Raw genomic sequence first — 25836 nt, 5'->3', positions numbered from 1 at the left:
TTGCAATGTTGAAAAAATTAGCCAAACATTCATGTAAATAAATGTGCCAAGATAAAATTGAATTCCCTGACTTTTCCCTGAATTTTTACCAATTATTAAAATTCCCTGACATTTCCCTGACTTTTTAGGCCCATTTTTAAATTCCCTGACTTTTCCCTGTTTTCCCTGACGCGTGGCAACCCTGTTTGATTTAAATTTTTTTGGAGTGATAAACCAATATGACCAATTTGAATATAATTTTTAATATTTTTATATTTTAATATCGTAGTAGAGTTGGTCGATTTAAATCAATAATTCAAGATCTCAATCATTTGATTCTTTTGACAAAAAATAATAATTTAATTAACATAGTATGATTAAGATATTTTTATTTTTTATTTAAATTTAATCATATCATTACGGATTTCATGAAATGATCTACCATTGTTACCAATATTTATTAATATTTATATATTTTTTAATATTTCTTAGTAAAAAAATTAATTTAAATAACATAGTTGATATAATTCAGTGATTTTATGAAATGTACAAATTTGCGCTAAAGTAATTGATAGCAAACTAAATTGTAAAAATTAAATTGAATTGAGATCAATTTGATTTTAGTTACCGATATCGGCAACTATTTTCTTTAATTTTTTTTTTAAAACAAAGCAATCACAAATAATAAATAAAAAAGTTAAAATTAAAGGTTTTATTAAAATTTTACATTTGTATTGAAATCAAACTAATCGCTAATCTTAAATTATTAGGAAAAAATTAGACGCTTCAATAAATTATTCTCTAAGAAATTCGCCAAGAAGTAATATTTCCGAAAAATAGGACCTGCAAGTCACTGTTTCTATAGTGCTTGTTAAAGTAATGGAAATTTTCACCTTTACGGAAGCAACAAGCGTTTCTTTTTAACCAGGTAGCTTTTTGACATATTAAGGCGCAAAAACACGACGTTCTGTTTACAGGTTATAAGTTTCCGTTATTTCAACTAACACCAGTGGCGTAACTAGGAACTCCGCCCCTCCCCGCGAAAAACAACTCGGGGCCCTTTTAAATAGCACCGATTTTAATCATAAACAATTGGAGGCCCCCTAGTTCTCGGTGGCCCCCCCGCGCCGCGGGGTTTGCGGGAGCGCTATTTACGCTACTGACTAACACTATATAAGCAATACCTTGCGGGTCCTGGCTATCCGAAATATTAGTTCTTGGCGATTTCCTTGGAGGATTATTTATTTAAGCACCTATTATGTCCTGGCTCTCTGTATTACCACTTCTAGGCAAATCGCTAAACAGGCTTTATTTAAGCGTCTATTATACAAATTTTGAATCACAACAATACATGATATTTATAACGAAATTATAAAATGTGTTTATGGTTTTAGGACGTCGAAATTCTTCCGTGCCTCGAAAGAGTTTATTTAGTCGCGTCTGCACCCTCGAGCCGTTACAAAAAATGCGTCTGTAGTTTTTGAGAAACGAGGCTATAGCGTGTTGGCCTTTAATAGACTTTTTTCCCTCCCGCGCTCTCTAAGAGATGGCGCTATGGAGTCTCTCTCTCCTCTCCCAATAGGCGGATATTGCGCGCTCTGGACACGCGATCCGCCTTAGCGCCACCGGCACGCGGGGGGCGGGGTGGCCACGGTTAAGGGGGGGGGGGGGGAAGAGGGGTAGATAAAAAATCTAATCTTTATCCTCAAAAACTGCCAATTTAATGAAAAAAAATCCAATTTGATTTTTGGAAAATATCCCCCGCTTTTTTAAACCATCCAGTTATTTATAAAGAAAGTTTCAGCGTCCGACACGCGAATTAAAACGCCATTTCGAAACTGTTATCAAAAATTATTTAAGAGAATGACTACTTTATCAAAAAAAAAGAGAGAGAAAATATTTAAATTGAAAGTTAAAACAATTGTTTTATAAGGTGTATATGTATTTTAAAAAATTGATATTTAATAAAGTAATAAATGTTTTAATTTTTTACTTAAATAATATAAAAATTGGACGTGGAAAACTAACCAAGTTTATTTCAACCCAATTTTGTTGCGATAAGAATTGTAGGGTTATTTGTTTTGAGTGGGGTGGCGGAGTGGTTAGCGCTTTCACCTGCAACAAGAGGAACCGGGTTCGATGCCAGCTTGTGGCTCGATACAACTCCTTCCGCGTTGAGTTTGCAAGTTCTCTCCTCACTGGTTAAAGAGGTTTTCCCTCGAGTTCTTCGGTTTCCCCTTCCATAAAAACTTTAAAAGGTTAACGGTAATAGTTAGTGTAGGGAGCTGTTGGCTCGGGTGGTTTGAAGGGCTTTCCACCACCCTCCTACGCATTGCAACCCGGCCACCTGAATTAATGGCTTTAAAAGTCGCATGACGACTTAGGCCTAAAGCCCCATTTTCATGCTCGCTGGTAGCGGGTAGAAATCGACAAAATCCGCTTCAGCTATACACTTTTTCACTTTCCGCGTCGATCTGTTTCAAACAGATATTTTAGCTTTATTTTCACGCTTGCGAGTAGCGGAAGCGAATTTTGACGATTTTTATCCGCTACCAGCGAGCATGAAAATGGGGCTTTAGGTGGTGCATTGGGTATTATCCTAGCTGATTATAATTATAAATTCTTCACGTAATAATTTAGTCAAATCTCATGAACACAATTAGTTTTTCCAGATTTTTATTAATTAAATTAGATTTTCTTCAATTTAGAAGTCAAATTAATAATACCGAATAATAAAATTAAAATTTCTTGAAGAATGTTTTAATTTATGTATTTTATGTTGAGGTGATGCAAATAAACATATTCACCAAGTTCAAGTAAACGTCAATTTTTTTAAACCTATTTTATTTAAATTGAAAGTTAACACTTACAGAAAAACAAATTGTACCGCTTTTAAAAGCGATAATAGTCTAATTAGTAATAAACAAATACTCGAAAAAAACTAAATAATTAACATAATTTGCCCATATTAGTATCGTCCCTTTTAAAATTAAGCTTGTTTTCCACTAGCGCGCGTCATAATGTTATTTTCTTTACGCGCGTAAAAACGCTTGAACGTTTCAAAGCTGAGAAACGCGTCGTTGGGCGCGCGAGTGGAAAACAAGCTTTACGCGTCAAAGTAGTAACGATTGATTCGCGCCAAAAAACAGTGTCTAAAAAGGTGGAATGATCCCTTCCTCTCAATATTTCTTTTCAATATGTCCCGACCTCATTTTCACTGACGTAAGAAGCGATAGAATTGAAAAAAAAGCAGTAGGCAATTACCGAGTGACGTTGTTTCATTCTGAGCGTCCCACCTTCAACCACGGACGTCGAGTATCGAAGAAAAACTATTTTTATGAAGAGAAGGGGCAAGGAGTAGAAGCGCGGAGATGAAGAAAAAACTGTCTTAAGGCTCAGCCCATTAAAAACAAGCGCAGCTGCTTCGCAAATGTTAATTAAGGCAAGCGCAAATACACTTTTCTTTGCCTATACGGTTTTTTAATATCGGCAGCTTATCCCCCCCACAGCCTTCTCCCCCCGCCTTCGCCGATCCGAGAAGGGTGGGTCCCCCCCAAAAAGAAGGGGTTAGCGCCAAGAAGACCCGCGTTTTCACCTCAACTTTAGCATTTCGCCTCGTCAATTACCTGCTAATTGTATCAAGCTCGGACGGTACGGCGTCCGTAACGGGCCGGTATTGTCGGGTTACGGTTAGGGAAGAGTTGAGATTTTTATCCCAAATTTCCCTCAAACAAGCGTGGTAAAAATCTCTTCCTTCAGGATGGCTTGGCAAACATGCCGTGGTACGTATTAGTCCCGTCTCTTTCAGTCGTCTCCAGCTCTCATTTCCCAATAAGTAAGGCGTTGCTCTTCGCACCCCCTCCCCCCTCTCATCCCGATGTCTGTCACACCTTCCCCCTCCGGTACCGACCACCTCAACTTTTATAGGGTCCCTTTTACAAAACGCCCGGGTCCCCGCGACTCCCGAGATCTTTTTCCGGCGCGCCGCGATGTTCGTCTTTCCCTTTTTACACGACGCGTTTTCGTCTCCTTTCCCCCCACTTCGCTACCTCATCGCGCGTCCCCCCCCCCTCCGTGCCGTAGTACCCCCGTCATACCCTACTCATTCTCTCCTTTTTGCCCGCGCGCGAAACTTTGGGTTCCGACCCCCGCTCGCGCTCACTCTCTCCGTAGTTCCCTTTCCCCTTTTTTGAAAGTTTTTTTTGGCGCGCGCCACCATCTTCCAAATTCGTTTCCACAGCAACCAAGAAGGGTGGTTTTTGGTTGAGAACTCTTCTCCATTCCCTTCGTCCTCCCCCCTCTCCTTCTTGGTTCGCTCATTTCGTAGTTGGCGTCCCCCCCTCCGCTTTTAACCTCCCCTTCGCGTCTTCTTTTAGGGTTGCGCGGGTGTTCCGCTCGCGCCCTCCCCCCCTCCGCCCTCCTCCTTCGTACGGCAGCCGAGGCAGGCGTGTACCCCGCCTACACGACTGTCGTTGAACTGCCACTCATAACCCTGGCCCGTTTGGCTATGACCCGGCCAGCTAAAGGGTTGCTTCAAGTTCTCCCGCCGTATGTCGTTGTCGCTTTAAACTTCTACGGAGAAATACTTATCGCTCCCTAATCGGCGACGATTTAAACACCAAAAAAAAAAGTGTGACTTGGTTTTTTGTTAATTTTGCAAATAACAACAAGAAAAAAAACTTGGTAAAGATTTTCGATGGTGGTATCGTTTCGACGCGTCCGAAAGTAGTGAAAAAGATACTGACACTTTTAAAAACTTTTTGTTGGACGCGAATGGGAAGCCGTCGACGGTAGGGGACGTCGGAACGAGAGTTGAGGAACGGAGCGCGCGCTCCGGAGAAGTTCCGGGCGAAGGAGTAAACCCCGCGCGCGCTCACTCTCTCGCTCCCCGCGCGCGATTTTGGAAAATTTCGCGCGCGCGCGGCGTGGTTTCGGTCAATGCGTCGTTTAGGTTTCCCGCCAAACTGTACTCACCCGTTGTACCGCGCTCTCGGCAACTCGGTCGTCGCCTCCGCCGCGGCCAACTGCAGCACCAACGGCCGTAGGCGGCCCGGCTCGTTCTTCGAAGAGGACCACCTCGCCTCGGACCACCATCACCACAATCACCATCCGCAAGACTCTACGCAGCAGCACTTTCCCAATCATCATCCCAACGAACAAGGACAACAAATCTTCGGTAGACAACATAGCCACCACGAAACCATGTTTGACAGTGGTTTTCAGGTTAGACAACCCCCGACCACCCCTCTGTGTTTTTTGCCAGTCCAGTTTTTATCCCCTGATCCCTTTTTTGTGGCGTTTACCTTGCGCAAAAGCGTGTTTTTTTAAAGCAATGACTAAATAATGAAATTGGCGCTGATACGTACGTACTTAACCTTGTTTTCGACTCAAACGGAAACTACGTAGAAAGTAGGCCTAAAAACATTGAAATTCACGTGTTCTCGTAAGAATACGACGCGTTTTCGTTGTTGTGGGTTTTATTTTCCCCCTCCGTTTCGATTTTTATCCAATCGCGGCGAGATATAGTCCAATATCGCGGCCCGAAAACGCCCCCCCTGAGAAACATTGCGTCACGGAAGTGTCGGTATTTTTACGTAACCCCCTCTGTATGGTTTCTATTCTGTAAAAATCGTTTCCAGCCCCCTAGTTCCTCGCTGCCGGGTAACTTTTGCGTCTGTTTTTTCGCTCCCCCGCCCGCGCTCTTTGATTTTCCGTCCCACCCCGCCCGTCTCCGGCCTTGTCCTTCGGCGAACCCGACTGAAGGGTGGGTGGCGAAGAAAACGCTCGCGCAAAAAGCGCGGTGAAAAAGCGCGCGACTCAGCGGCTAGCGCCATCTGCGGGCGTACATCCGTACCTTCGTTTCTTCTTATAATATACACCCCTCGCGGTGCTCTCCGTCTCCGCGCTTTTTGCCTCCTCGCAGTGGAGAAATTTTTCCAATCCCCCCTTCGGTTTTCTACTACGGGAAAAAAAACATTCAAGATGGCGACGCTCGTAGACTGGAGGTTCTTTCTTCTCTATAAATAGGAAGAGCTTTCTCGACTTCTCGATCGTAGCACGAGGTACGTTCTCGATTTTTTATAATATCCGTCGAATGTCCCTGGATATTTGTACGTTTCCCGATTAATAGGCTCGTTTAATTGAGCGCGCTAGACTTGTCAATATTCCAGACCTACAACTGCGTCGATGATCGCGGCCCCAGACACTGGCGCTAGTAGGCGAGCTGGGGGAATTAAACGCGTCGCAGGGACCCGCGCGCGAAACCGACAAAAAATTCAAAAGAATGGGGCGAGTCCCGGATCATCCCGAGCGCCGCCGCCGCATTCCGACGTTTTTTGCCGACCGTTATACCATCCCGACCAAATTCCGACGGCGCGTTTTTTTAACGTAACGCGTGGAAAAGCCCGGATTTATTCCACTTAATACAGAACGTAGTATATATTTTTATACTCGGCTTAAGTACCGTATTTTTTCTCGCTTCGGTGATCATCGGCTATTGTCGGAAACACGGTTTTTGACACTTTTTAAAAGGGTCTACGGCAATTTAATAATTTATAATGTAGGAAGTAACGAATCTAACGAAGGTTGACGAATTACTACAATACAAAAAAGAGATAAGGGGGTTGTAAAAGGGTTCGTTATGTATATAATGTTTTCATTTTTTGGGAGAAAATGTTGTCACGCTCTCCGTCTGGGCTTGTGTTTAGCGTAATGTACTTTGCGGCTACTCGATAACGTCGCTCGTAACGGATACCGAGTAGTCGCTAATAGCTTATTATCTTCTAAAACTCGCGATAAGACAAAAAAGCCACTCGCGTTCTTAATAACTTCTAGACAATTTTTTTTCTGGGTTAAGGTCTGGGACAAACGTTTTATCAATTTATTACCCCTTTTTTGTGCTCGCTTTAAGTTAATTTGGGATTTAAAACAAAAGTGTATAATGTACGAAATTTTTTGGAGCGTGTTAAGCTATTAAACGGTTTGTTAGTTTCTAAAATTATAAATATTTTTCGTATCAGAAGTGTCCATTAGACTACGAAACATTCAATTTTTAGATATTTCCCTTAACCTTAAATTTAAGGCTCGAAATAAGTTTTTTACTTTGTTTTAACTGAAAAATATTTTTATTGCAACGTTACAAATACATTTTATAAAAATAACGAGTAAACTTAAGGAACTTTATATTTATAATAATGATAGAATTTATAAAATTTAAGATACTTTTAAATTTCATGACCTTTTTACAAATTCTTAAAAGTCCCTGACCTTTTTACAAATTCTTTAAAGTCCCTGACCTTTTTACAAATTCTTAAAAGTCCCTGACCTTTTTAATAAGTTCTTAAAATTCCCTGACCTGTTTTAATAAACTCTTAGAATTCCCTGACTTTTTTAAAATAAATTCTTACAATTCCCTGACTTTTTTAAAATAAATTCTTACAATTCCCTGACTTTTTAAAAACAAATTCTTACAATTCCCTGACTTTTTTAAAATGAATTCTTACAATTCCCTGACTTTTTTTAAAATGAATTCCTACAATTCCCTGACTTTTTTAAGATAAAATTCTTAAATTTCCCTGATTTTTTTTTCAAATTCTTAAATTTCCCCGAAAAATTTGACTAATTTTAAATTCCCCGAACCTGACCTATGGCAACCCTGTTATTTCGCAGGCCTGGTAAAGTTTTCGATATTTCTAACATTTCTCTGATATGAATCTATAATATGTATAATTTTTGTTTTATCTGGCAATAAGTCCCAGCTTGACATAAATCATATATATACCGGTTTATAATATTATGTAATATATTTTGGGCGTGACCAATTACGCGGCGTGCGGCCACAATATCGTTTAACCGTGCGCGACTTTGTAATACACGTAATACGTATTTTTGCCTCTATCCCACCCTGTCAAGGTGACTTAAGTACCGCTCAGACTATCCAACTTTATTGGTGGCAAATTATTTGTTCAAATCCGATTTACCAATTAAATCTTTCCACTAAACAATTGAATTTTTGGTGTGTCGCTATAGCAAAACAATTGCCCGTTTACCAAAATCCCGTAGACTTTGTCTAAAATCGCAAAATCTTTTAACTCTCTCCATGGTAATTTAACATTGAAAATCCATATCACTTCAAAAAGTACTGATAAAATCGCCAAAATCTCTACGAAATCCCGTACAAAATAATGGCGAGTGTCCGACCCCTCGATCTATTTGGCTTTCTCTAATAGGATTATTCGTCAGGGTTCGTACAGAACCTGGATATCCTGGAAAACCTGGATAAATCAAAGATCTGTAAAATGGAGGTGTAATGTCAGGGATTTAAATAAATTCGTAGAAAGTCAGGGATTAGGTCAGGGATTTTAGTTAGTCAACGAACCCAGCATTAACAAAGAACCTTTGACCTAAAATAATTAAAAAATGTTCAAAAATATAACCAAAAAGGTCATGGATATTGTCAAAAATTGGTCAGGGATAACCTGGAAAAGTCAGGGATTTTATATCAGAAATTTTCGTATTTTTTGATGTTTCTTATATGAAATTTAGAAATTAGGTTTAGCCTGTCAAAATTATTTTTGTTTGCTATTTCGATAATAGAAATATTAAATAGTAAGCAGACGATTTTCAAAGTTCCCTTCGTCAGTGACGTTACGGAATAGCTAAATTCCATTGGATGAATTTCAAATAGTTGTATATCTCAAACAAGTTGTACAACCAAATATCGGTAGCTTAAATCTCTAGTATATTTTTAACAAGGAATTAGTTTACGATCGACTTATTCAGTTTCTAAGTTGCAAATTCTTGGTTTTCGTTGCGACTTATTTAACCTATGACGGTTGAACCTAATTTAATTTTGTCGCGCAACTCTGTCGGCCAATTTTGTCTTAAAATTAATTATTTTAATGGTAAGTCTTAATATTAAATTTAGTTTCGTCTTAATTGCGATTTTTAACAGGGTTGGCACTGGTCAGAGGAATTAAAAAATATGGCTAAATGGTCAGGAAATTTTAAGAATTCGTTAAAAAGTCAATGAATTAAATTTAACTTAAAAATTTTATGAAGATAATATTGCAGTTGTTCTGTGACAAATTCTGTGGTTATTTTTTTTCATAAATGTTTTGGTAACTTTTTTAAATGTTTCAATTAAACCTTTTTTAAAATCTAACCTTTATACCAAAATATTAATAAAAAGTAAATGTATTAACTAATAATAAAAATATATAAGAAAAAAATTGTACAATTTTGTCCTTAAAAAGTCAGGGTAGGTGAATCTAGAAATATTGTGGCCACCGTATTTAAAATCAGGGTTCGTACACGACCTGGAAAATTTTGTTCCAAAAAGTCAGGAAAGTTTGAAAATTGTTCCAAAAAGTCAGGAAAGTTTGAAAATTGTTCCAAAAAGTCAGGAAAGTTTGAACATTGTTCCAAAAAGTCAAGAATGTTTGAAAATTGTTCCAAAAAGTCAGGAAAGTTTGAAAATTGTTCCAAAAAGTCAGGAAATTTGAAAATGGTTCCAAAGCATCAGGGAATTTGAAATTGGTTCCAAAGTATCAGGGAACTTTGAATTGGTTCCAAAAAATCGGACAAATAAAATTTTTAAATATATCTTAAAAATACGTATTAAATTTTACTCCAAAATAGTCATTGAAAACCTGGAAAAGTCAGGTTAATTAATTCCTAAAATTTCGTACGAACCTTGAAAATTCAACATTCATTTGTTAGAATGAAGTTACTTAACGCGTCTAAGTTTTTGAATGAACCGATCAAATAACGCAGTCGCGATTTTGAGGCGATAAAGCCGTGATTTCTCGCAGTTGGAATGAGAATGGTCCGTAGCGTTTTATCCAGTCTTCGTCGGTGCGGAGAGGGTGTCGGGTTCGCTTCATTAGGGGCCGATAAAGGCCTCGTTAATTTCAGAGCTGACCCCTGCCCCCACACCCACCCACTCCCGCTTTTAATACAACTACAACTACCGGGGGGGGGGGAAACCTCAAAAGGCGGTGATATCAGCGCCCCCCCCTTCCGCTCATGTTTGTTGATGTCTGTCCCCTCAAAATTCAAATCTTCCCCAGCCCCCCCCGTTTCCTTTTGCAACTGCCTAACGGGATTTTACAACAAGTTGACAACAGGGAACAAAAATAGTCCGGCGCTTAAATCGACGGTTTTTTTGACGTCACTATGTTAACTTAACAAACCACTACGTGAGAGGGGAGCGCGCGCAGAGGAGATTTTATATCTCGTAGGCGGGGTCAAAGCCGTCAGAGTGATCTTACCATACGCGATACGCCAGGATAAACATTCCCAGTAGATGTATGGATTCCTTAGTGAACTAAAACCGACCTAAGAGAAGCTACAGAAATAAACGAAGACTCGAGATAGATAATGTAAATTTTTATACAATAGCTTAAATACAAAACGTTCTTATTAATTTTGTCAGTCATAAATAGAAAGTAATATTTTTTCATCGTACATTTTTCACCCCCGGAATAAAATACCATACGCGATACGGCAGGATAAGCATTCCAAGTAGAGGTATGGATTCCGGACCTTTATTAATTAATAATTAATTTATACCACGGTCAGTAGGCTGGGGTGGGTTGTACTTCGAATTTGCAACAGGGTTTGATGAAATTGTACCTAATTGTAGAATTTCAATGAAATTAGGGTTAATCTTCATGTTTTTAGTCGTCACTATATCTTCAATAACTTTAAAGGTTAATAATAATAATAATAATAATAATCAGCTAGGCTAATACCCAAGGCACCACCTTAGGCCTAAGTCATCGAGAGACGTTTAAAGCCTTTAATTCAGGTGGCAGGATAAGTATTCCAAGTAGAGGTATGGATTTTGGACCTTAATTAATGGGGTAAACCAAAACGAAATTAATGAAATTCGGCTGACCCATGGCAAAACCTTTTAACCAACACGATCGTAATTTCGCGATATTTGACTTTTTCAAAACCTAAGTTATAAGATTTTAACGTGGTTTTTAATGCGAAAATTATAAATTCCAAAACCATTTTTTAAGTCATAAATAGTTAAATATTTATAACTTTTACCTGAAACTTTTACAGTACTTTTGTACATGCCTTAGAAATACTGATGCGTAAAAATCTAATTTTTCAAAAATTTGTTGGCTATAAGGTTTTGCTATGGGGCAGCCGAATTGGTGTCTTAATCAGAGTATAATTCCGGCGCCATCTACGAAGCGCGGGACTAAAAGAGGCGCGTCGAAGGTGTTAGGGAATTGCGAGGAACGGAGGGATGGTTTTCCTATTCTTTATCGGCTCAACCCTTTAAGCGGGAGTGTCGGTGCAGTGAAACAAGCCGTGTGTACGGCCGTTGCAGTGTATTTTGTCCGCCCCTTCGTCATCGTTTAGGGACCCCCCTCCCGATAATTCCTCTTCTCCTCTCTAATTAGCGGATAATGAGATATTTCTGTTTCATGGTCGGAGGACCCGACGCGCGATTATTTTTAAGTTCTCCCTTGCCAACAAACCACCTCTCAAATTGAATCTGCTCGCGACACCAAAGATATTTCACGTTTTATTATGTAGACTCTTTAAATTTTATTGTTACGAGCTGTTTTACGCAAATTCGAAGTAATTTATAACACGGTCAGTAGGCTGGGATAGTTTGTACTTCGAATTTGCAACAGGTGCGCGGGTTTGATGAAATTGTACCTAATTGTAGCAATTAAATGAAATTAGGGTTAATTTTCATGTTTTTAGTCGTCACTATATCTTCAATAACTTTAAAAGTTCGAATCTGATTTGAAAAATGGAACTAGATTTGGTTTCTGAGTGTGATCACGCGTCGAACATAATTTATTATTTTTTTCGTGATGTAATTTTCGAGTGGTTTTTATATTTTATTTAAATCGTTTAACAGGGTGGCCACACGTCAAGGAAATCAGGGAATTAAAAAACGGGCCTAAAAAGTTAGGGAATTTTAAGAATTTGTAAAAATTCAGGGAAAAGTCAGGGGATTCAATTTTATCTTGAAGGTAATTTTACTCTAGATCTATGACAAATTCTATGATTATCATCTATTTCCTTGAAAGTTTCTTTAATTTTTTCAACATTGCAATAATCTTTTAACTGAAATATAAGTCCATTTAAATTTATTCACCTCTGATAAAAGTAAAATATAAAATAAAAATGTTGGCCTTAAAATGTTAAATCTCTTAAAATGGTCAGGGAAAACAAGGAATAGTCAGGGAATTTGAATCTGAAAATTTTGTCGCAACCCTGTTTAGGGACTAGTTAGTTATTAGGTTTTAGCTGTCGTGAGATGTTGGCTTGTGTTGACTGTTTGCGTGTTTCAGGGTGACCAGACTTCCTATATTTCCTATATTTTCCTATATTTTTAATGCCTTCCTACAATTTCCTTTATTCTTACCTATTTTCCTATAATTTCACGGTCTTTTGAACTTTTTTGTACGTATCATCATCTACTGTAAATACTGCCATTTTAGAACAATATCTTGAAATATACGAGCTTTGTAAATCCGCTAAGTGATCCAATAATGCGAAAAAGCAGTGTACAAAACATTATCAATATTCTAGGTGATTCGAGTCAAAGTATACCGATATGCAATAATTACCTTATTATTTTCCCCATATTTTTCTTAGCCTATTTAGTTTCCTATATTTTCCTATAATTCGCCTATTTAGTTTCACGTATTTTCCTTTAATTCGCCCCTAAAATTCCTATTTTTCCTATAAAATTTTCAAAGCTTTTCCCTGGTCACCCTGCAGTTTTTAAAATTAGTAAAAACGTTATGGAAATATCAGGAAATTTTATTTTGGTTGCAAATGGAAAATGTTTACTAAAATATTGGTGAAAAATTGCCAAATTGTGTCTTCAAATAAACTAGGGAAATTTTCTGGAAATAGTCATGGGGAAACCTGGGAAAATCAGGTAATTCGAATGTGGCAACCTTGTCTTAAAAATTTATTTATTATTAACTAACTTTATGATTAAGTTATTGAAGGAAATTTAAGTTATTGCGTACAACAAATATTAAAACTTAAGCGAGTAAATGGTGTTTCCCATTCAACGCTAAAAACCTCTAAATTTAGCTCTTAGCAATTCGCAAGACGCTTTGTGAATAAATTAACTTTGCAGTGCCTGCTTAATGGCACGGCGGCTAGACGCTGACCAAGTGCCCCAATTCTTCATTCGGACTTTATAAATATATCAAGGCCGATCAAGGCTAAACCAAATATTTCCAGTTTTTTCTTGTCGCTAATTTTAACACCAGCATCAGTTTGTTGACTTTCTTTAATTTTTTTTAATGATGTTTTCAATATTTTATGACTCTTATTCTTGACAAATTCAGAAATTCTTAATAATTTTCATGCTGCGATATTGTAAAGTAAAATTTAAATTAATCTTAATTAGATTTTATTATTTTTAGTGTTGTTAATTTTCCGGAAAAATAAAATGTGGTAAAATTTCCAGAAAATTTTCCGCAAATCGGAAAAATAAACAATTGAAACTAAAATTACTTTTCAAGTATTTTTAATGTTTTTAACTTTTTAGCGATATAAAATGTCTAATATTAGTAAACATACTACAAAACATTAATAGTGTTACATTGTTAATCAGTTTAAACTAGTCTAGATGTTTAATTTTACTTTCAGAATCGACAAAATGAGGCGAAAAAGCCGCTTTATTTAAATTTGCAAACAATATTAGACTAATCATGGAATTAAACCTTTTTTTTTTAAATTTTTTTCGGAAAAATTTCCGGCAAAAAGGCCTCGGTCATTTTCCGGAAATTTTCCGACTTACAACACTAATTATTTTTATTTTATTTTATTTTATTTATATTTATTCTGCTCTGAATCGGCAAACACTCTTTTTATAAATTGGCGAATTAATTCAATGCATTTTTAACTATTTTAATTTAAATCACAAATCAAAGACACTACTAAGAAAATGTGCTTAATTTCGCTCGAGAGATGGCACCGATGGTAATTCAACCCTTTGGGAAAAGTGATAAATAATGGTAATAGTAAATAATATACTTCCATGACTTATTTACAGTATTTAAAACTTAAACCTACATTTATGGAGATAAAATCTTTATAACAGACTTGTTGACTAGTTAAAATAAAGCTCAAAATCTTCTAAAGCGAATATATTCCGTTTTTTTAATACTTTTCTTGATCTTACATAAACCAATATTTACCATTATTTATCAGTGGAATGCGCAATATTCCTAAAAGTTGTATTTTTGATGACTGGTAATATTAATTACCAAGTCTGTATGGCAAAAATTTATACTAACTCGATTTCTAACCTTCCAATGTTTTTTTTTCCCACCCGTGGCTTTGATAATTGAAGTGGAATTCACCACTACGCCGCGTAATACGATAAATAATATATTATTAATGAAACTCTGTTATCCGTTTGCGGAGTCTAGACAAAATAAGGTTGCCGTTTCGAGGGGGGTCTAAAGTAGGACGGGGGACGAAACTTAATCGTTTTTTTTTTTCATATCAATTGCGCCACCCTTGATGCGAAAAATATAACGTTATTTAATAACGGGAGTATTTTCACTACCAAAAACCCTCCAGATCCATTTCATATTTTTGGAAAATCCTCCTTTGTTTTATTCGGTTTGATTGTCTCGTCTCGATTTTATACCTACTTTTTTTATTTAAGTAATGTTTAATCTTGAACGGTCTCTCGTTTGTACGTTCCGCGAATTCTACGAAAGGTACACCGTATATCCAATATTGACATTCCGTTTTTGTTTGCGTTTGGGTCACTGTTAAATTTGTCGGTCTTGTTAGTTGAATAAATTACTAGTGATATAGTGGTTGACTTTTACTGTTATTTGAAAATGGTGGAAATAACCAAAACAAAACTGCAAATTTAAAATTGGTATTTAAAAAAAAATTATTTAATTTAAATTATAGAACTTTTTGTTGGTATTTTTTAAACCATAATGTAGTTTAATTAATCGCTAAATATGTACAAAATACAGTTCTAATTAAACCAAACCACATAAATTTAAGAAATGAATTAAATTAATATTATATTTAGTTATAACCGTTTCTATTATACAGGACAATTCATTTAATGTAATTTATTCAATCTATATATATGTACAAAATATACATTTCAATTCCATTCAATCCAAACTACATAAAATTAAACAAAGAATTAAATTAATATTAAATTTAGTTCACAGTTTCAAGCAAAATATAAATTAATTATACAGGATAAATCATGTAATTTACTTTAATGAATCTACAAAATAGCAACACCAATTTAAAAGTAACCATATAAAATTAAAACAATTAAATAATTCAGATTAAATTTAGTTAACCGTTTCAAGCAAAATATCAATCAATTATAAAGGATAAATCATTTAATTTACTTTAACGAATATATACTTTATAAATTCAAAACAATGAATTAAATTAATATTAAATTTAGTTTACTTTACCGTTTCAAGCAAAGTATCGATCAATTGGACAATATAAAGACAGTAATATGATTAAAGAACTATTCTGAAAAAAGTGTAACTTATCGGTTACCTAGATGGTCCAACGCTACTCCAAGTGGCAGTGTTTTTGCGCGATAATCAGCGCACGAGAAATGTGTGAAGAGACTAAATTAGATTTTCGGCTTGCGGCCTACCAACGTGAGTGGTATTACGCAAATCGTCGCTCGCTTGATTCGCCAAATTCAGTGTGTGCCATTGTTCGTAGTTTTCCCCTCGGCCCGTTCCAAACTTCCAAGGCCTCTTTTGAGTGAAATTTCTGCTTTTTGCCAATCTAAACATCTCGGAAGCCTTCAAATCATTCTGATCTCCCGCATCCCGCCGTTCACTGACACTGGAGCTCAATGCGGATGGAGGGGTACAATTTGCGTCTTGCAGAATATATGTAGTTCACACAAAAGCCAGCGTTGAATAGCTTTTTTTTTGTTAGTATACAGGGAGTTTTAATTTTCTCGATTGAGCGTGTTTTAATTAATTTTCTTGGTTTATTAGGGTAAATTAATTCACGGGAGCTAATATTATTACTGAATTTTGACCATAGATAGCGTTTTCATAGGTTTTATTACTGTGATAATGGTTTATTGCAACGCCTAGATACTCTAAATTGTTGATTTTTTTTGACATTATCGCAGTTTAGTTCTAAATAAATTGTCGGTTTTTTACAATATCGCAGTTTAGTTCTAAATAAATTGTCGGTTTTTTTACATTATCGCAGTTTAGTTCTAAATAAATTGTCGGTTTTTTGACATTTTCGCAGTTTAGTCTCCCAAATTGTTGGCCTTTTTTCTTGTAACGGCGGTTTAGTTTATCATCTAGTTTGTTGGTCTTTTTGGCATTATCGCAGTTTAATTTCCACCCAAAATTGTTGGTCTTTTTCAAGTTACCGCTTTTTAATTTCCACCCAAAAATGCTGGTCTTTTTCATGTTACCGCATTTTAATTTCCACCCAAAATTGTCGGTCTTTTTCAAGTTACCACAGGACAATTTCCACCCAAAATTGTTGGTTTTTTCACGTTACCGCATTTTAATTTCCACCCAAAATTGTAGGTTTTTAACATTATCGCAGTTTAGTCGTTCTACCCAAATTATTGACCTTTTGTTGGTCTTTTTTTCAAGTTACCACAGGACAATTTCCAACGAAAATTGTTGGTCTTTTTCACGTTACCGCATTTTAATTTCCACCCAAAATTGTTGACCTTTTTTTATCTTATTCAAGTTACCGCAGTTTAATTTCCCCCAAAAATGTTTGGCCTATTTAACATTATCGCAGTTTAGTCTTACCACTCAAATTATTTACCTTTTTTCACGTTATCGATGTATAATTTCCACTCAAAATTGTTGGTCTTTTTAAAATCTCAGTTAAATTTTCCCCAAATTTCTATCAGTGAAATAAAAATGAAATTTAAGAAAATAATGTAAATCTAAATTCGAAATATTAAACGATTGATAAAATTAATATGCTAATCTGCCAAATCTCGACACCCTGTACACCAGGAGGGGGGGGGGGGGGGGGTGCCTCCGCGTGGACAAGTATTGCCTCCTCTTGAAACAAGCATCCCCTATAAACCGCCGAAAATTATATAATAAAAATAAAAAACCTGTTTTTTTTTTCCCAAGTTCCCCGCCCTGCGAATGAATTCCGCCTCGGGCACTCGGAAGCCGGCCAATAGAATGGAATAGATGCTACAGTCACCGGACCTTATTCCGAGTACTAGATTGATGAACCGGCCTACTTTGATCGCGCTGTATAGTCACCTGTCACGCTCTTTTTAGAAGTAGAGACACCGGACCTCCGCTGTTATTATTTAGCGCGACAAGGACGCGGGAATACATTATATAAACTGCATTGCGCGCCACCTTGCCGTAGAAATATTTTCCTGTTGAAATTGTCCTTTTCTCATATGTAAATACTATATTTTTCTTTTAATTTAATTTCGTAATCTGATAATTGTAAACAGGGTTGCCACACGTCAGGGAATTTTTAGAATTTGTAAAAATTCAGGGTAGAGGTCGGTAACGGTTAATCATTATCCATGATTAAATTGATTTTTTTTGGGAAAAAATGTAAACAAAGAAATTTACCGGTTAATATTTCGGAAAATGATTAAAAAACATGTATTATTCGTAAAATTTAAGATTTTATCGAAAAAAACGTTGTTTTTCTGATTAGTTTTACAAATTTATCAAAAAATTAATCGGATAATACAAAAGTATAAATTACTTCATCAAAACGTTTTACGAATAATTTTGAGAGCTTTATCTATTGAGTAAAAGTTAACCATCCCCGACCTCTAATTCAGGGAAAGGTCAGGGAATTTTAAGAATTTTTAAAAATTCAGGGAAAGGTCAGGTAATTTCAAGAATTTGTAAAAATTCAGGGAAAGGTCAGGTAATTTCAAGAATTTGTAAAAATTCAGGGAAAGGTCAGGGAATTTTAAGAATTTGTAAAAATTCAGGGAAAGGTCAGGGAATTTTAAGAATTTGTAAAAATCCAAAGAAAGGTCAGGGAATTTTAAGAATTAGTAAAAATTCAGGGAAAGGTCAGGTAATTTCAAGAATTAGTAAAAATCCAGGGAAAGGTCAGGGAATTTTAAGAATTTGTAAAAATTCAGGGAAAGGTCAGGGAATTTTTAAGAATTTGTAAAAATTCAGGGAAAGGTCAGGGAATTTTCAGAATTTGAAAAAATTCAGGGAAAGGTCAGGGAATTTTCAGAATTTGAAAAAATTCAGGGAAAAGTCAGGGAATTCAATTTTCTCTTGACATTTTTTGAAAGTAATTTTGCTCTAGATCTATGACAAATTCTATGATTATCATTTATTTCCATGAAAGTTTGGCTAATTTTTTCAACGTTGCGATAACCTTTTTACTAAATGTATTAACTGCTGATAAAAGTAAAGTATAACATGAAATTTTTGGCCTTAAAAAATCTAATTTTAGATTGTTATCCGATTAATGTTAAATTAATAACCACTACGTCATCATGCTAGGGCCCTTGATTTTTTATGGGCTCCATTTTGTATTAAGTCTTGAGGGGTATCCCCCCAAATGGGCCCCAAAATCACAATCCGCCTCGTGGTGTACCTTAATACGTTTCCAAATTTTGTAAAACGTTTTATATTGCATGTGGCATTACTTTTTTAATGCTTAAATATAATCAGTTACTTTTTCTAATTTATTTACGCTGGAATCAGATAGTTTTTAAACGAAATTATTTTATTTATAATATTTGTTACGGAAATATAGTTTATAGATCCGTAGATTTGTATTTTCGTTCGACGCTACCACACGCGTTTAGTTAATATTTAACGCTTAAATATAATCTGTTACTTTTGTTAATAGACGTAGCAGGGCCGGGGGCCCCCAGAGGTCCTATAATTCCTATAAAATCCTATATTTTCAAAAATGTCCTATAACATCCTATATTTTTAGAAAAATCCCCAAAACGTCCTATAAAAGTTTATAATTTTGATATTTTGCCCATTTCAACTTCCGCCACTCAACTAAATTGCTAGATTTAGCTATAAGATAAATTCCTATATACAAAGTCATTCTAGTCTATACTTTTGTTATTGTGAACATGGTTAGCTACTAGTATATTTTTGTGATAACATGGTTAAATAGTTACTATTTTTTAAGTGAAAATCAAAGATTTATTTCACTAAATATAGATTTTGTTTTTAAATGCAGAAAGTTAGTAAATGAAATGGCATATATAGTCCTATAAATTTCGATAATTTTGAAAAAATGGTCCTATAAAGTCCTATACTTTTAGAAATTTAATCCCATTTTTTCTATTGAAAAATTGAAGTTTAGAATGGGGACCCTCACTTAGTTTTTACTTAGCTTGTTCAAGCTAAGTAACTATTTTAATTATGATAATTAGTACGGAAATATTGTTTATAGACCCGTATATTTGTAGTTAGTTGATTCGTTTCAATTGTTTAACTTAATCAGGTATTATTTAATTCGTAATTTGTACTTGATCGCGGCTCTTCGTCAGGCGCCGTTTTTTTTCGTTTTTCGCCAGTTTATTTTCGCAACCGCGATTTGACTCTACACCGTCTTGACCTTCTTCGCCACCCCTACAGACTGCCACCCCTACAGACTTCTACCCCTACAGACTGCCACCCCTACAGACTTCTACCCCTACAGACTGCCACTTCTCTCTTCGAGCGTCTGATCTCCATTTTTTGGGTCGTCTACGAGGTCCCCTCCATTCTACGCGGCTCACTGTTGCCAGCCATACAGAAAAAGTTAAGTAGCCGACGTTCGGAACGCGAACGTCTGTGGCTTAACACGGAGCTTTCGCCGACGTTTCCACGATTTAACTTGGCAGTGCTGTCGAAACGTTCCATTGGGCTTTGCTTAATATATCCACCATGGAACACGTGCTCTATGTTTAAGTCTGGACTTTTCAAGGCTGTCCCCGCTGACTGAAATGAGAACATTCTACTAGAAATAATATTTTCCCGCCGCGCGGCTCGATTTTATGGGGCGTATTATGCCGCCGTAGATTCCCCAATTTCGAGTGCTTCGCTTTTAAAACGCGTAAACGTTTCTCGACAGATCTTCGAAGGTTTATTTGGCAGTGATGGGCACCGCTCCTTTCATTGTGAGCGCTTTTGTTATTATGAGCGAAATTGAGCGGCAAAAGGTTTTTTTAAAAAAGCGCGAAACGAAAATCAGAGGAGCGCCAATTTCAGCGCTCAAAAAAGAGCGAAAAGAGAGAAGCGCTTATTTTAACGCTCAAAAAAGAGCGAAAAGAGAGGAGCGCTTATTTTACCGCTCAAAAAAGAGTGGAATGAGAGGAGCGCTTATTTTAACGCTCATAAAAGAGCGAAAAGAGAGGAGCGCTTATTTTACCGCTCAAAAAAGAGCGGAATGAGAGGAGCGCTTATTTTAACGCTCATAAAAGAGCGAAAAGAGAGAAGCGCTTATTTTAACGCTCATAAAAGAGCGGAAAGAGAGGAGCGCTTATTTTAACGCTCATAAAAGAGCGGAAAGAGAGGAGCGCTTATTTTAACGCTCATAAAAGAGCGGAAAGAGAGGAGCGCTTATTTTAACGCTCATAAAAGAGCGGAAAGAGAGGAGCGCTTATTTTAACGCTCATAAAAGAGCGGAAAGAGAGGAGCGCTTATTTTAACGCTCATAAAAGAGCGGAAAGAGAGGAGCGCTTATTTTAACGCTCATAAAAGAGCGGAAAGAGAGGAGCGCTTATTTTAACGCTCATAAAAGAGCGGAAAGAGAGGAGCGCTTATTTTAACGCTCATAAAAGAGCGGAAAGAGAGGAGCGCTTATTTTAACGCTCATAAAAGAGCGGAAAGAGAGGAGCGCTTATTTTAACGCTCATAAAAGAGCGGAAAGAGAGGAGCGCTTATTTTAACGCTCATAAAAGAGCGGAAAGAGAGGAGCGCTTATTTTAACGCTCATAAAAGAGCGAGAGAGAGAAGCGCTTATTTTAACGCTCAAAAAAGAGCGGAATGAGAGGAGCGCTTATTTTAACGCTCATAAAAGAGCGAAAAGAGAGGAGCGCTTATTTTACCGGATATTATGCTAGCGAGCGCGAGCGGTGAGTAAGCTGAGCGGCTCTTTGACAAAAATGCTCAACACTGTTATTTGGCAATTCTACTACAGCCTGCGACACCGATTTTAGCCTACAGATGGCGACATTGCTGCGAAGTGTCATCCGACGTCATTTTGTCATAACTTGTACGTTAGCAAATAACTATATTTAATACAAGCTGGATAACTCGTAGGGGAAATTAAAATAACTCGTAGGGGAAATGAAGATAACGCGTAGGAGAAATGCGGGTAACGCGTAGGGGAAATGAAGATAATGCGTAGGGGAAATGCGGGTAACGCGTAGGGGAAATTAAGATAATATATAGGGGAAATTAAGATATTGTGTAGGGGAAATGAAGATAACTCGTAGGGGAAAATAAGATAATATGTAGGGGAAATGAAGATAACGCGTAGGGGAAATGCGGATAACTCGTAGGGGAAATTAAGATAAATTGTAGGGGAAATTAAGATAAATTGTAGGGGAAATTAAGATATTGTGTAGGGGAAATGAAGATAACTCGTAGGGGAAATGCGGATAACACGTAGGGGAAATGAAAATAACGCGTAGGGGAAATGCAGGTAACTCGTAGGGGAAATGAAGATAACTCGTAAGGGAAATGGAGATAGTACGTAGGGGGAATGCAGGTAACGCGTAGGGGATTAGCCGATAATCATAGGGAAAATGCACAGAATCATAGGGAAAATGCACAGAATCATAGGGAAAATGCACAGAATCATAGTAGTATATAATTTAAATTTGCTAACGTATAGGTTATTTAAAAACATTAACGCAAACAATTCGATAAAATGAATAAAATTTCTTTTTTATTATGATCACCGGTAAAAGTAAAAAAAAAGGTTCGTTCCTCGTAGTCGGGCCAGTCAGGGCCCCTATCGTTGCTACCGGTATCAGACAAAATAATTACTGTACTTGGAAGAAACGCAGAAATAAAGATTGTAATATTAATGAGCTTTTCGCTTTAAAACGGCTCTCGATGGTTGCGTGTCCGAATCGCCAAAGCTTGAAAAAGCGCTCGTTCTTCCCAGTCTGGTTTCCCCCCCTCAGTTTCCCCCCTCTGCCATACGCGTTATATATTTCTAAGCGAGCCAAAGGGTTTTATTTAAAGCGCCGGCCTTCAAAAAATCCAGCCAGCGACTAAAAAAAACTACTTCTACATCACTCGACGGTTTCTCGCTTAAAACTGGCTTTGGGGTAATATTTGGGCGGAGGCCCACGTTTTCACCCTTTTCACCAATTCCGACGTAGCCGGGACCCTCTTCCCTAACCGGACACTTAATCCCAAGCCGGTAAGCCGGTGTTTTCTCTCGAATCAAACTTTCCAAGTGACAATGTAATATAAGGTTATTTTAAAATTTTCCAAAAGCGTAATATATTATTTAAGCGATCATTATCAGTAAAAAAAAACATATTTAAAGAGTGTAGAGAGGGGGTAATTCTTAATTGCTCCAGGATATTCTTTGCCACGTTAAACGCTTCAAATTGAGGGATTTGGAATATATTAAGTCGACGTTAAGACGACCAAATACGTCTAGAGTTTTAGGCTTATTTCGGGCGTTTTTTAAGACTAACGTTTTGTGGAAGTGCGAGTGGTTAGCTTTAGGGAGATGCCACTATTAAGTATGAAACACGCGACGTATTTGGCCGTTCCTTAGTCTCTCTATTGTAGAGTTGTTTTGACGGCGGCGAACCTCTAAAGACGGAAAAAAATGCCGATATTTCCGAAATTTTCATTTTGGTGAACTATTTATAATTTTTGTTCTGTTTGAGCTATTTGTTTACTTAAAATTAGTGTTGTAAGTCGGAAAATTTTCCGTATTTTTCCAAACAAAATAAAAAAGTTTTAATTCCATGATTAGTCTAATATTGTTTGCAAATTTAAATAAAGCGGCATTTTCGCCTAATTGTTTCGAATCTAAAAGTAAAACTTAACCTCTAGACTACTTTAACAGGGTTGCCACACGTCAGTGAAAACAGGGAAAAGTCAGGGAATTTAAAAATGGGCCTAAAAAGTCAGGGAAATGTCAGGGAATTTTAAGAATTGGTAAAAGTCAGGGAATTCAATTTTAACCTTGGCACTTTTTGTTAATTCAACTCTAGATTTATGACAAATTCTATGATTATCATTTATTTCCTTGAATGTTTGGCTAATTTTTTCAACATTCATCGAAATTTATTAACTTCTGATAAAAGTAAAATATAAAAGAAAAATTTTGGCCTTAATAAGTCAGGGAAAATCTGTTAAAATGGTCAGGGAAAACAGGGCATTTGAATCGGAAAATTTTGTGGCAACCCTGTTTAGGAACTAGTTAGTTATTAGGTTTTTAGCTGTCATGAGATGTTGGCTTGTGTTGACTGTTTGCGTGTTTAAACTAAGACCGCAAGCTTAAATGGCAGTTTTTAAAATTAGTGAAAATGTTATGGAAATATCAGGAAATTTAATTTTGGTTGCAAATGGATTATGGAAAACGTTTACTAAAATATTGGTGAAAAATTGCCAAATAAACAAGGGAAATTTTCTGGAAATAGGCATGGGGAAACCTGGGAAAATCAGGTAATTCGAATGTGGCGACCTTGTCTTAAAAATGACTTATTATTAACTAACTTTATGATTAAGTTATTGAAGGAAATTTAAGTTATTGCGTCCAACAAATATTAAATATTAACTTAAGCGAGTAAATGGTGTTTCCCATTCAACGCTAAAAACCGTTAAATTTTGCTCTTAGCATTCGCAAGACGCTTTGTGAATAAATTAACTTAGCAGTGCCTTAAAAAGTAATCTATATTTCAATTTTTTATTTTTCCGATTAGCGGAAAAATTTCTGTTTATACTATTTAATTTAATTTAAGATGGAAAAAATGTTTTTCCGAAAATTGGTTTTAAAAATCTTTCTTCATTATTTTACTTTAATTAATTTATATAAAATCCAAATGCAAAATTAAAAACCCTTAAAAATGGTTTCGCGAATTTTCTATCAGAAATGTAAATTTCAGGGTGACTACCCTAAATTTCATAATTTTTCATATATTTCCATTGTCTTCCTATAACTTCCTATAATTTGTTACTTTTCTATATTTTTCGTACGGATGGCGCTCAAAAACAGCCATCCTTTTACTAAAGCACTAATTTCGTTGGCTTTTACGGCTGTCTGGTATTTTTAAATTAAAATGTAATATTACTTTAATACATTTATCTAGTCACAAAGTCTGTGATGTTTTCATATTAAATGTAATATTACTATGAAACCAAAGTTCCTTTAAAATCATTTGTTTTCTCTTTATTAAATTATTCCTATAAGTTCCTATAAATTTACCTGGACGTTCCTATAATTTCCTATATTCACTTAAAAATTACTCCCATAATTTCCTATATTTACCTAAAAATTACTCCCATAATTTCCTATATTTACCTAAAAATTACTCCCATAATTTCCTATATTTACCTAAAAATTACTCCCATAATTTCCTATATTTACCTAAAAATTACTCCCATAATTTCCTATATTTACCTAAAAATTACTCCTATAATTTCCTATATTTACCTAAAAATTACTCCCATAATTTCCTATATTTACCTAAAAATTACTCCCATAATTTCCTATATTTACCTAAAAATTACTCCCATAATTTCCTATATTTACCTAAAAATTACTCCCATAATTTCCTATATTTACCTAAAAATTACTCCCATAATTTCCTATATTTACCTAAAAATTACTCCCATAATTTCCTATATTTACCTAAACATTACTCCCATAATTTCCTATATTTACCTAAACATTACTCCCATAATTTCCTATATTTACCTATATTTACCTAAACATTACTCCCATAATTTCCTATATTTACCTATATTTACCTAAACATTACTCCCATAATTTCCTATATTTACCTAAACATTACTCCCATAATTTCCTATATTTACCTAAAAATTACTCCCATAATTTCCAATAACTACCTAAATATTATTCCTATGATTTCCTATATTTACCTAAAAATTACTCCCATAATTTCCAATAACTACCTAAATATTATTCCTATGATTTCCTATATTTACCTAAATATTATTCCCATAATTTCCTATATTTACCTAAACATTACTCCCATAATTTCCTATATTTACCTATATTTACCTAAACATTACTCCCATAATTTCCTATATTTACCTATATTTACCTAAACATTACTCCCATAATTTCCTATATTTACCTATATTTACCTAAACAATACTCCCATAATTTCCTATATTTACCTAAACATTACTCCCATAATTTCCTATATTTACCTAAAAATTACTCCCATAATTTCCAATAACTACCTAAATATTATTCCTATGATTTCCTATATTTACCTAAATATTATTCCCATAATTTCCTATATTTACCTAAACATTACTCCCATAATTTCCTATATTTACCTATATTTACCTAAACATTACTCCCATAATTTCCTATATTTACCTATATTTACCTAAACATTACTCCCATAATTTCCTATATTTACCTATATTTACCTAAACATTACTCCCATAATTTCCTATATTTACCTAAAAATTACTCCCATAATTTCCTATATTTACCTAAACATTACTCCCATAATTTTCTATATTTACCTAAACATTACTCCCATAATTTCCTATATTTACCTATATTTACCTAAACATTACTCCCATAATTTCCTATATTTACCTATATTTACCTAAACATTACTCCCATAATTTCCAATAACTACCTAAATATTATTCCTATGATTTC

At 35.6% G+C, this 25836-nt stretch overlaps 1 protein-coding gene across 10 annotated transcripts in view; it reads left to right on the top strand.

Annotated features, from left to right (window-relative positions):
- The first annotated feature begins 4523 nt into the window (after nt 1-4523).
- The window catches only part of LOC149925532 (zinc finger protein rotund-like), a 395345-nt gene continuing 374032 nt past the window's right edge, over nt 4524-25836 (top strand). For 3 of the 10 annotated variants that reach the window (XR_016477085.1, XM_090161422.1, XM_090161416.1), the window contains exon 1: nt 4528-5202. Coding sequence is in view for 6 of the 10 variants with exons in the window: in XM_090161422.1 (XP_090017548.1) it covers nt 4918-5202 (285 nt within the window). In the remaining 4 variants the exon portion in view is untranslated. Of the gene's footprint in view, nt 5203-5931; nt 6042-25836 lie in introns of those variants that run through there. The other 7 variants (XM_090161423.1, XM_090161420.1, XM_090161414.1 and 4 more) reach the window with 6 other exon arrangements.

This window comes from Leiobunum rupestre, chromosome 10, assembly GCF_980474605.1.
Source record: "Leiobunum rupestre chromosome 10, qqLeiRupe1.1.hap1, whole genome shotgun sequence".
Lineage (NCBI taxonomy): Eukaryota > Metazoa > Arthropoda > Arachnida > Opiliones > Sclerosomatidae > Leiobunum > Leiobunum rupestre.
The sequence above is the reverse complement of the archived record's forward strand: the minus strand, read 5'-3'. Positions and strand labels throughout refer to the sequence as shown.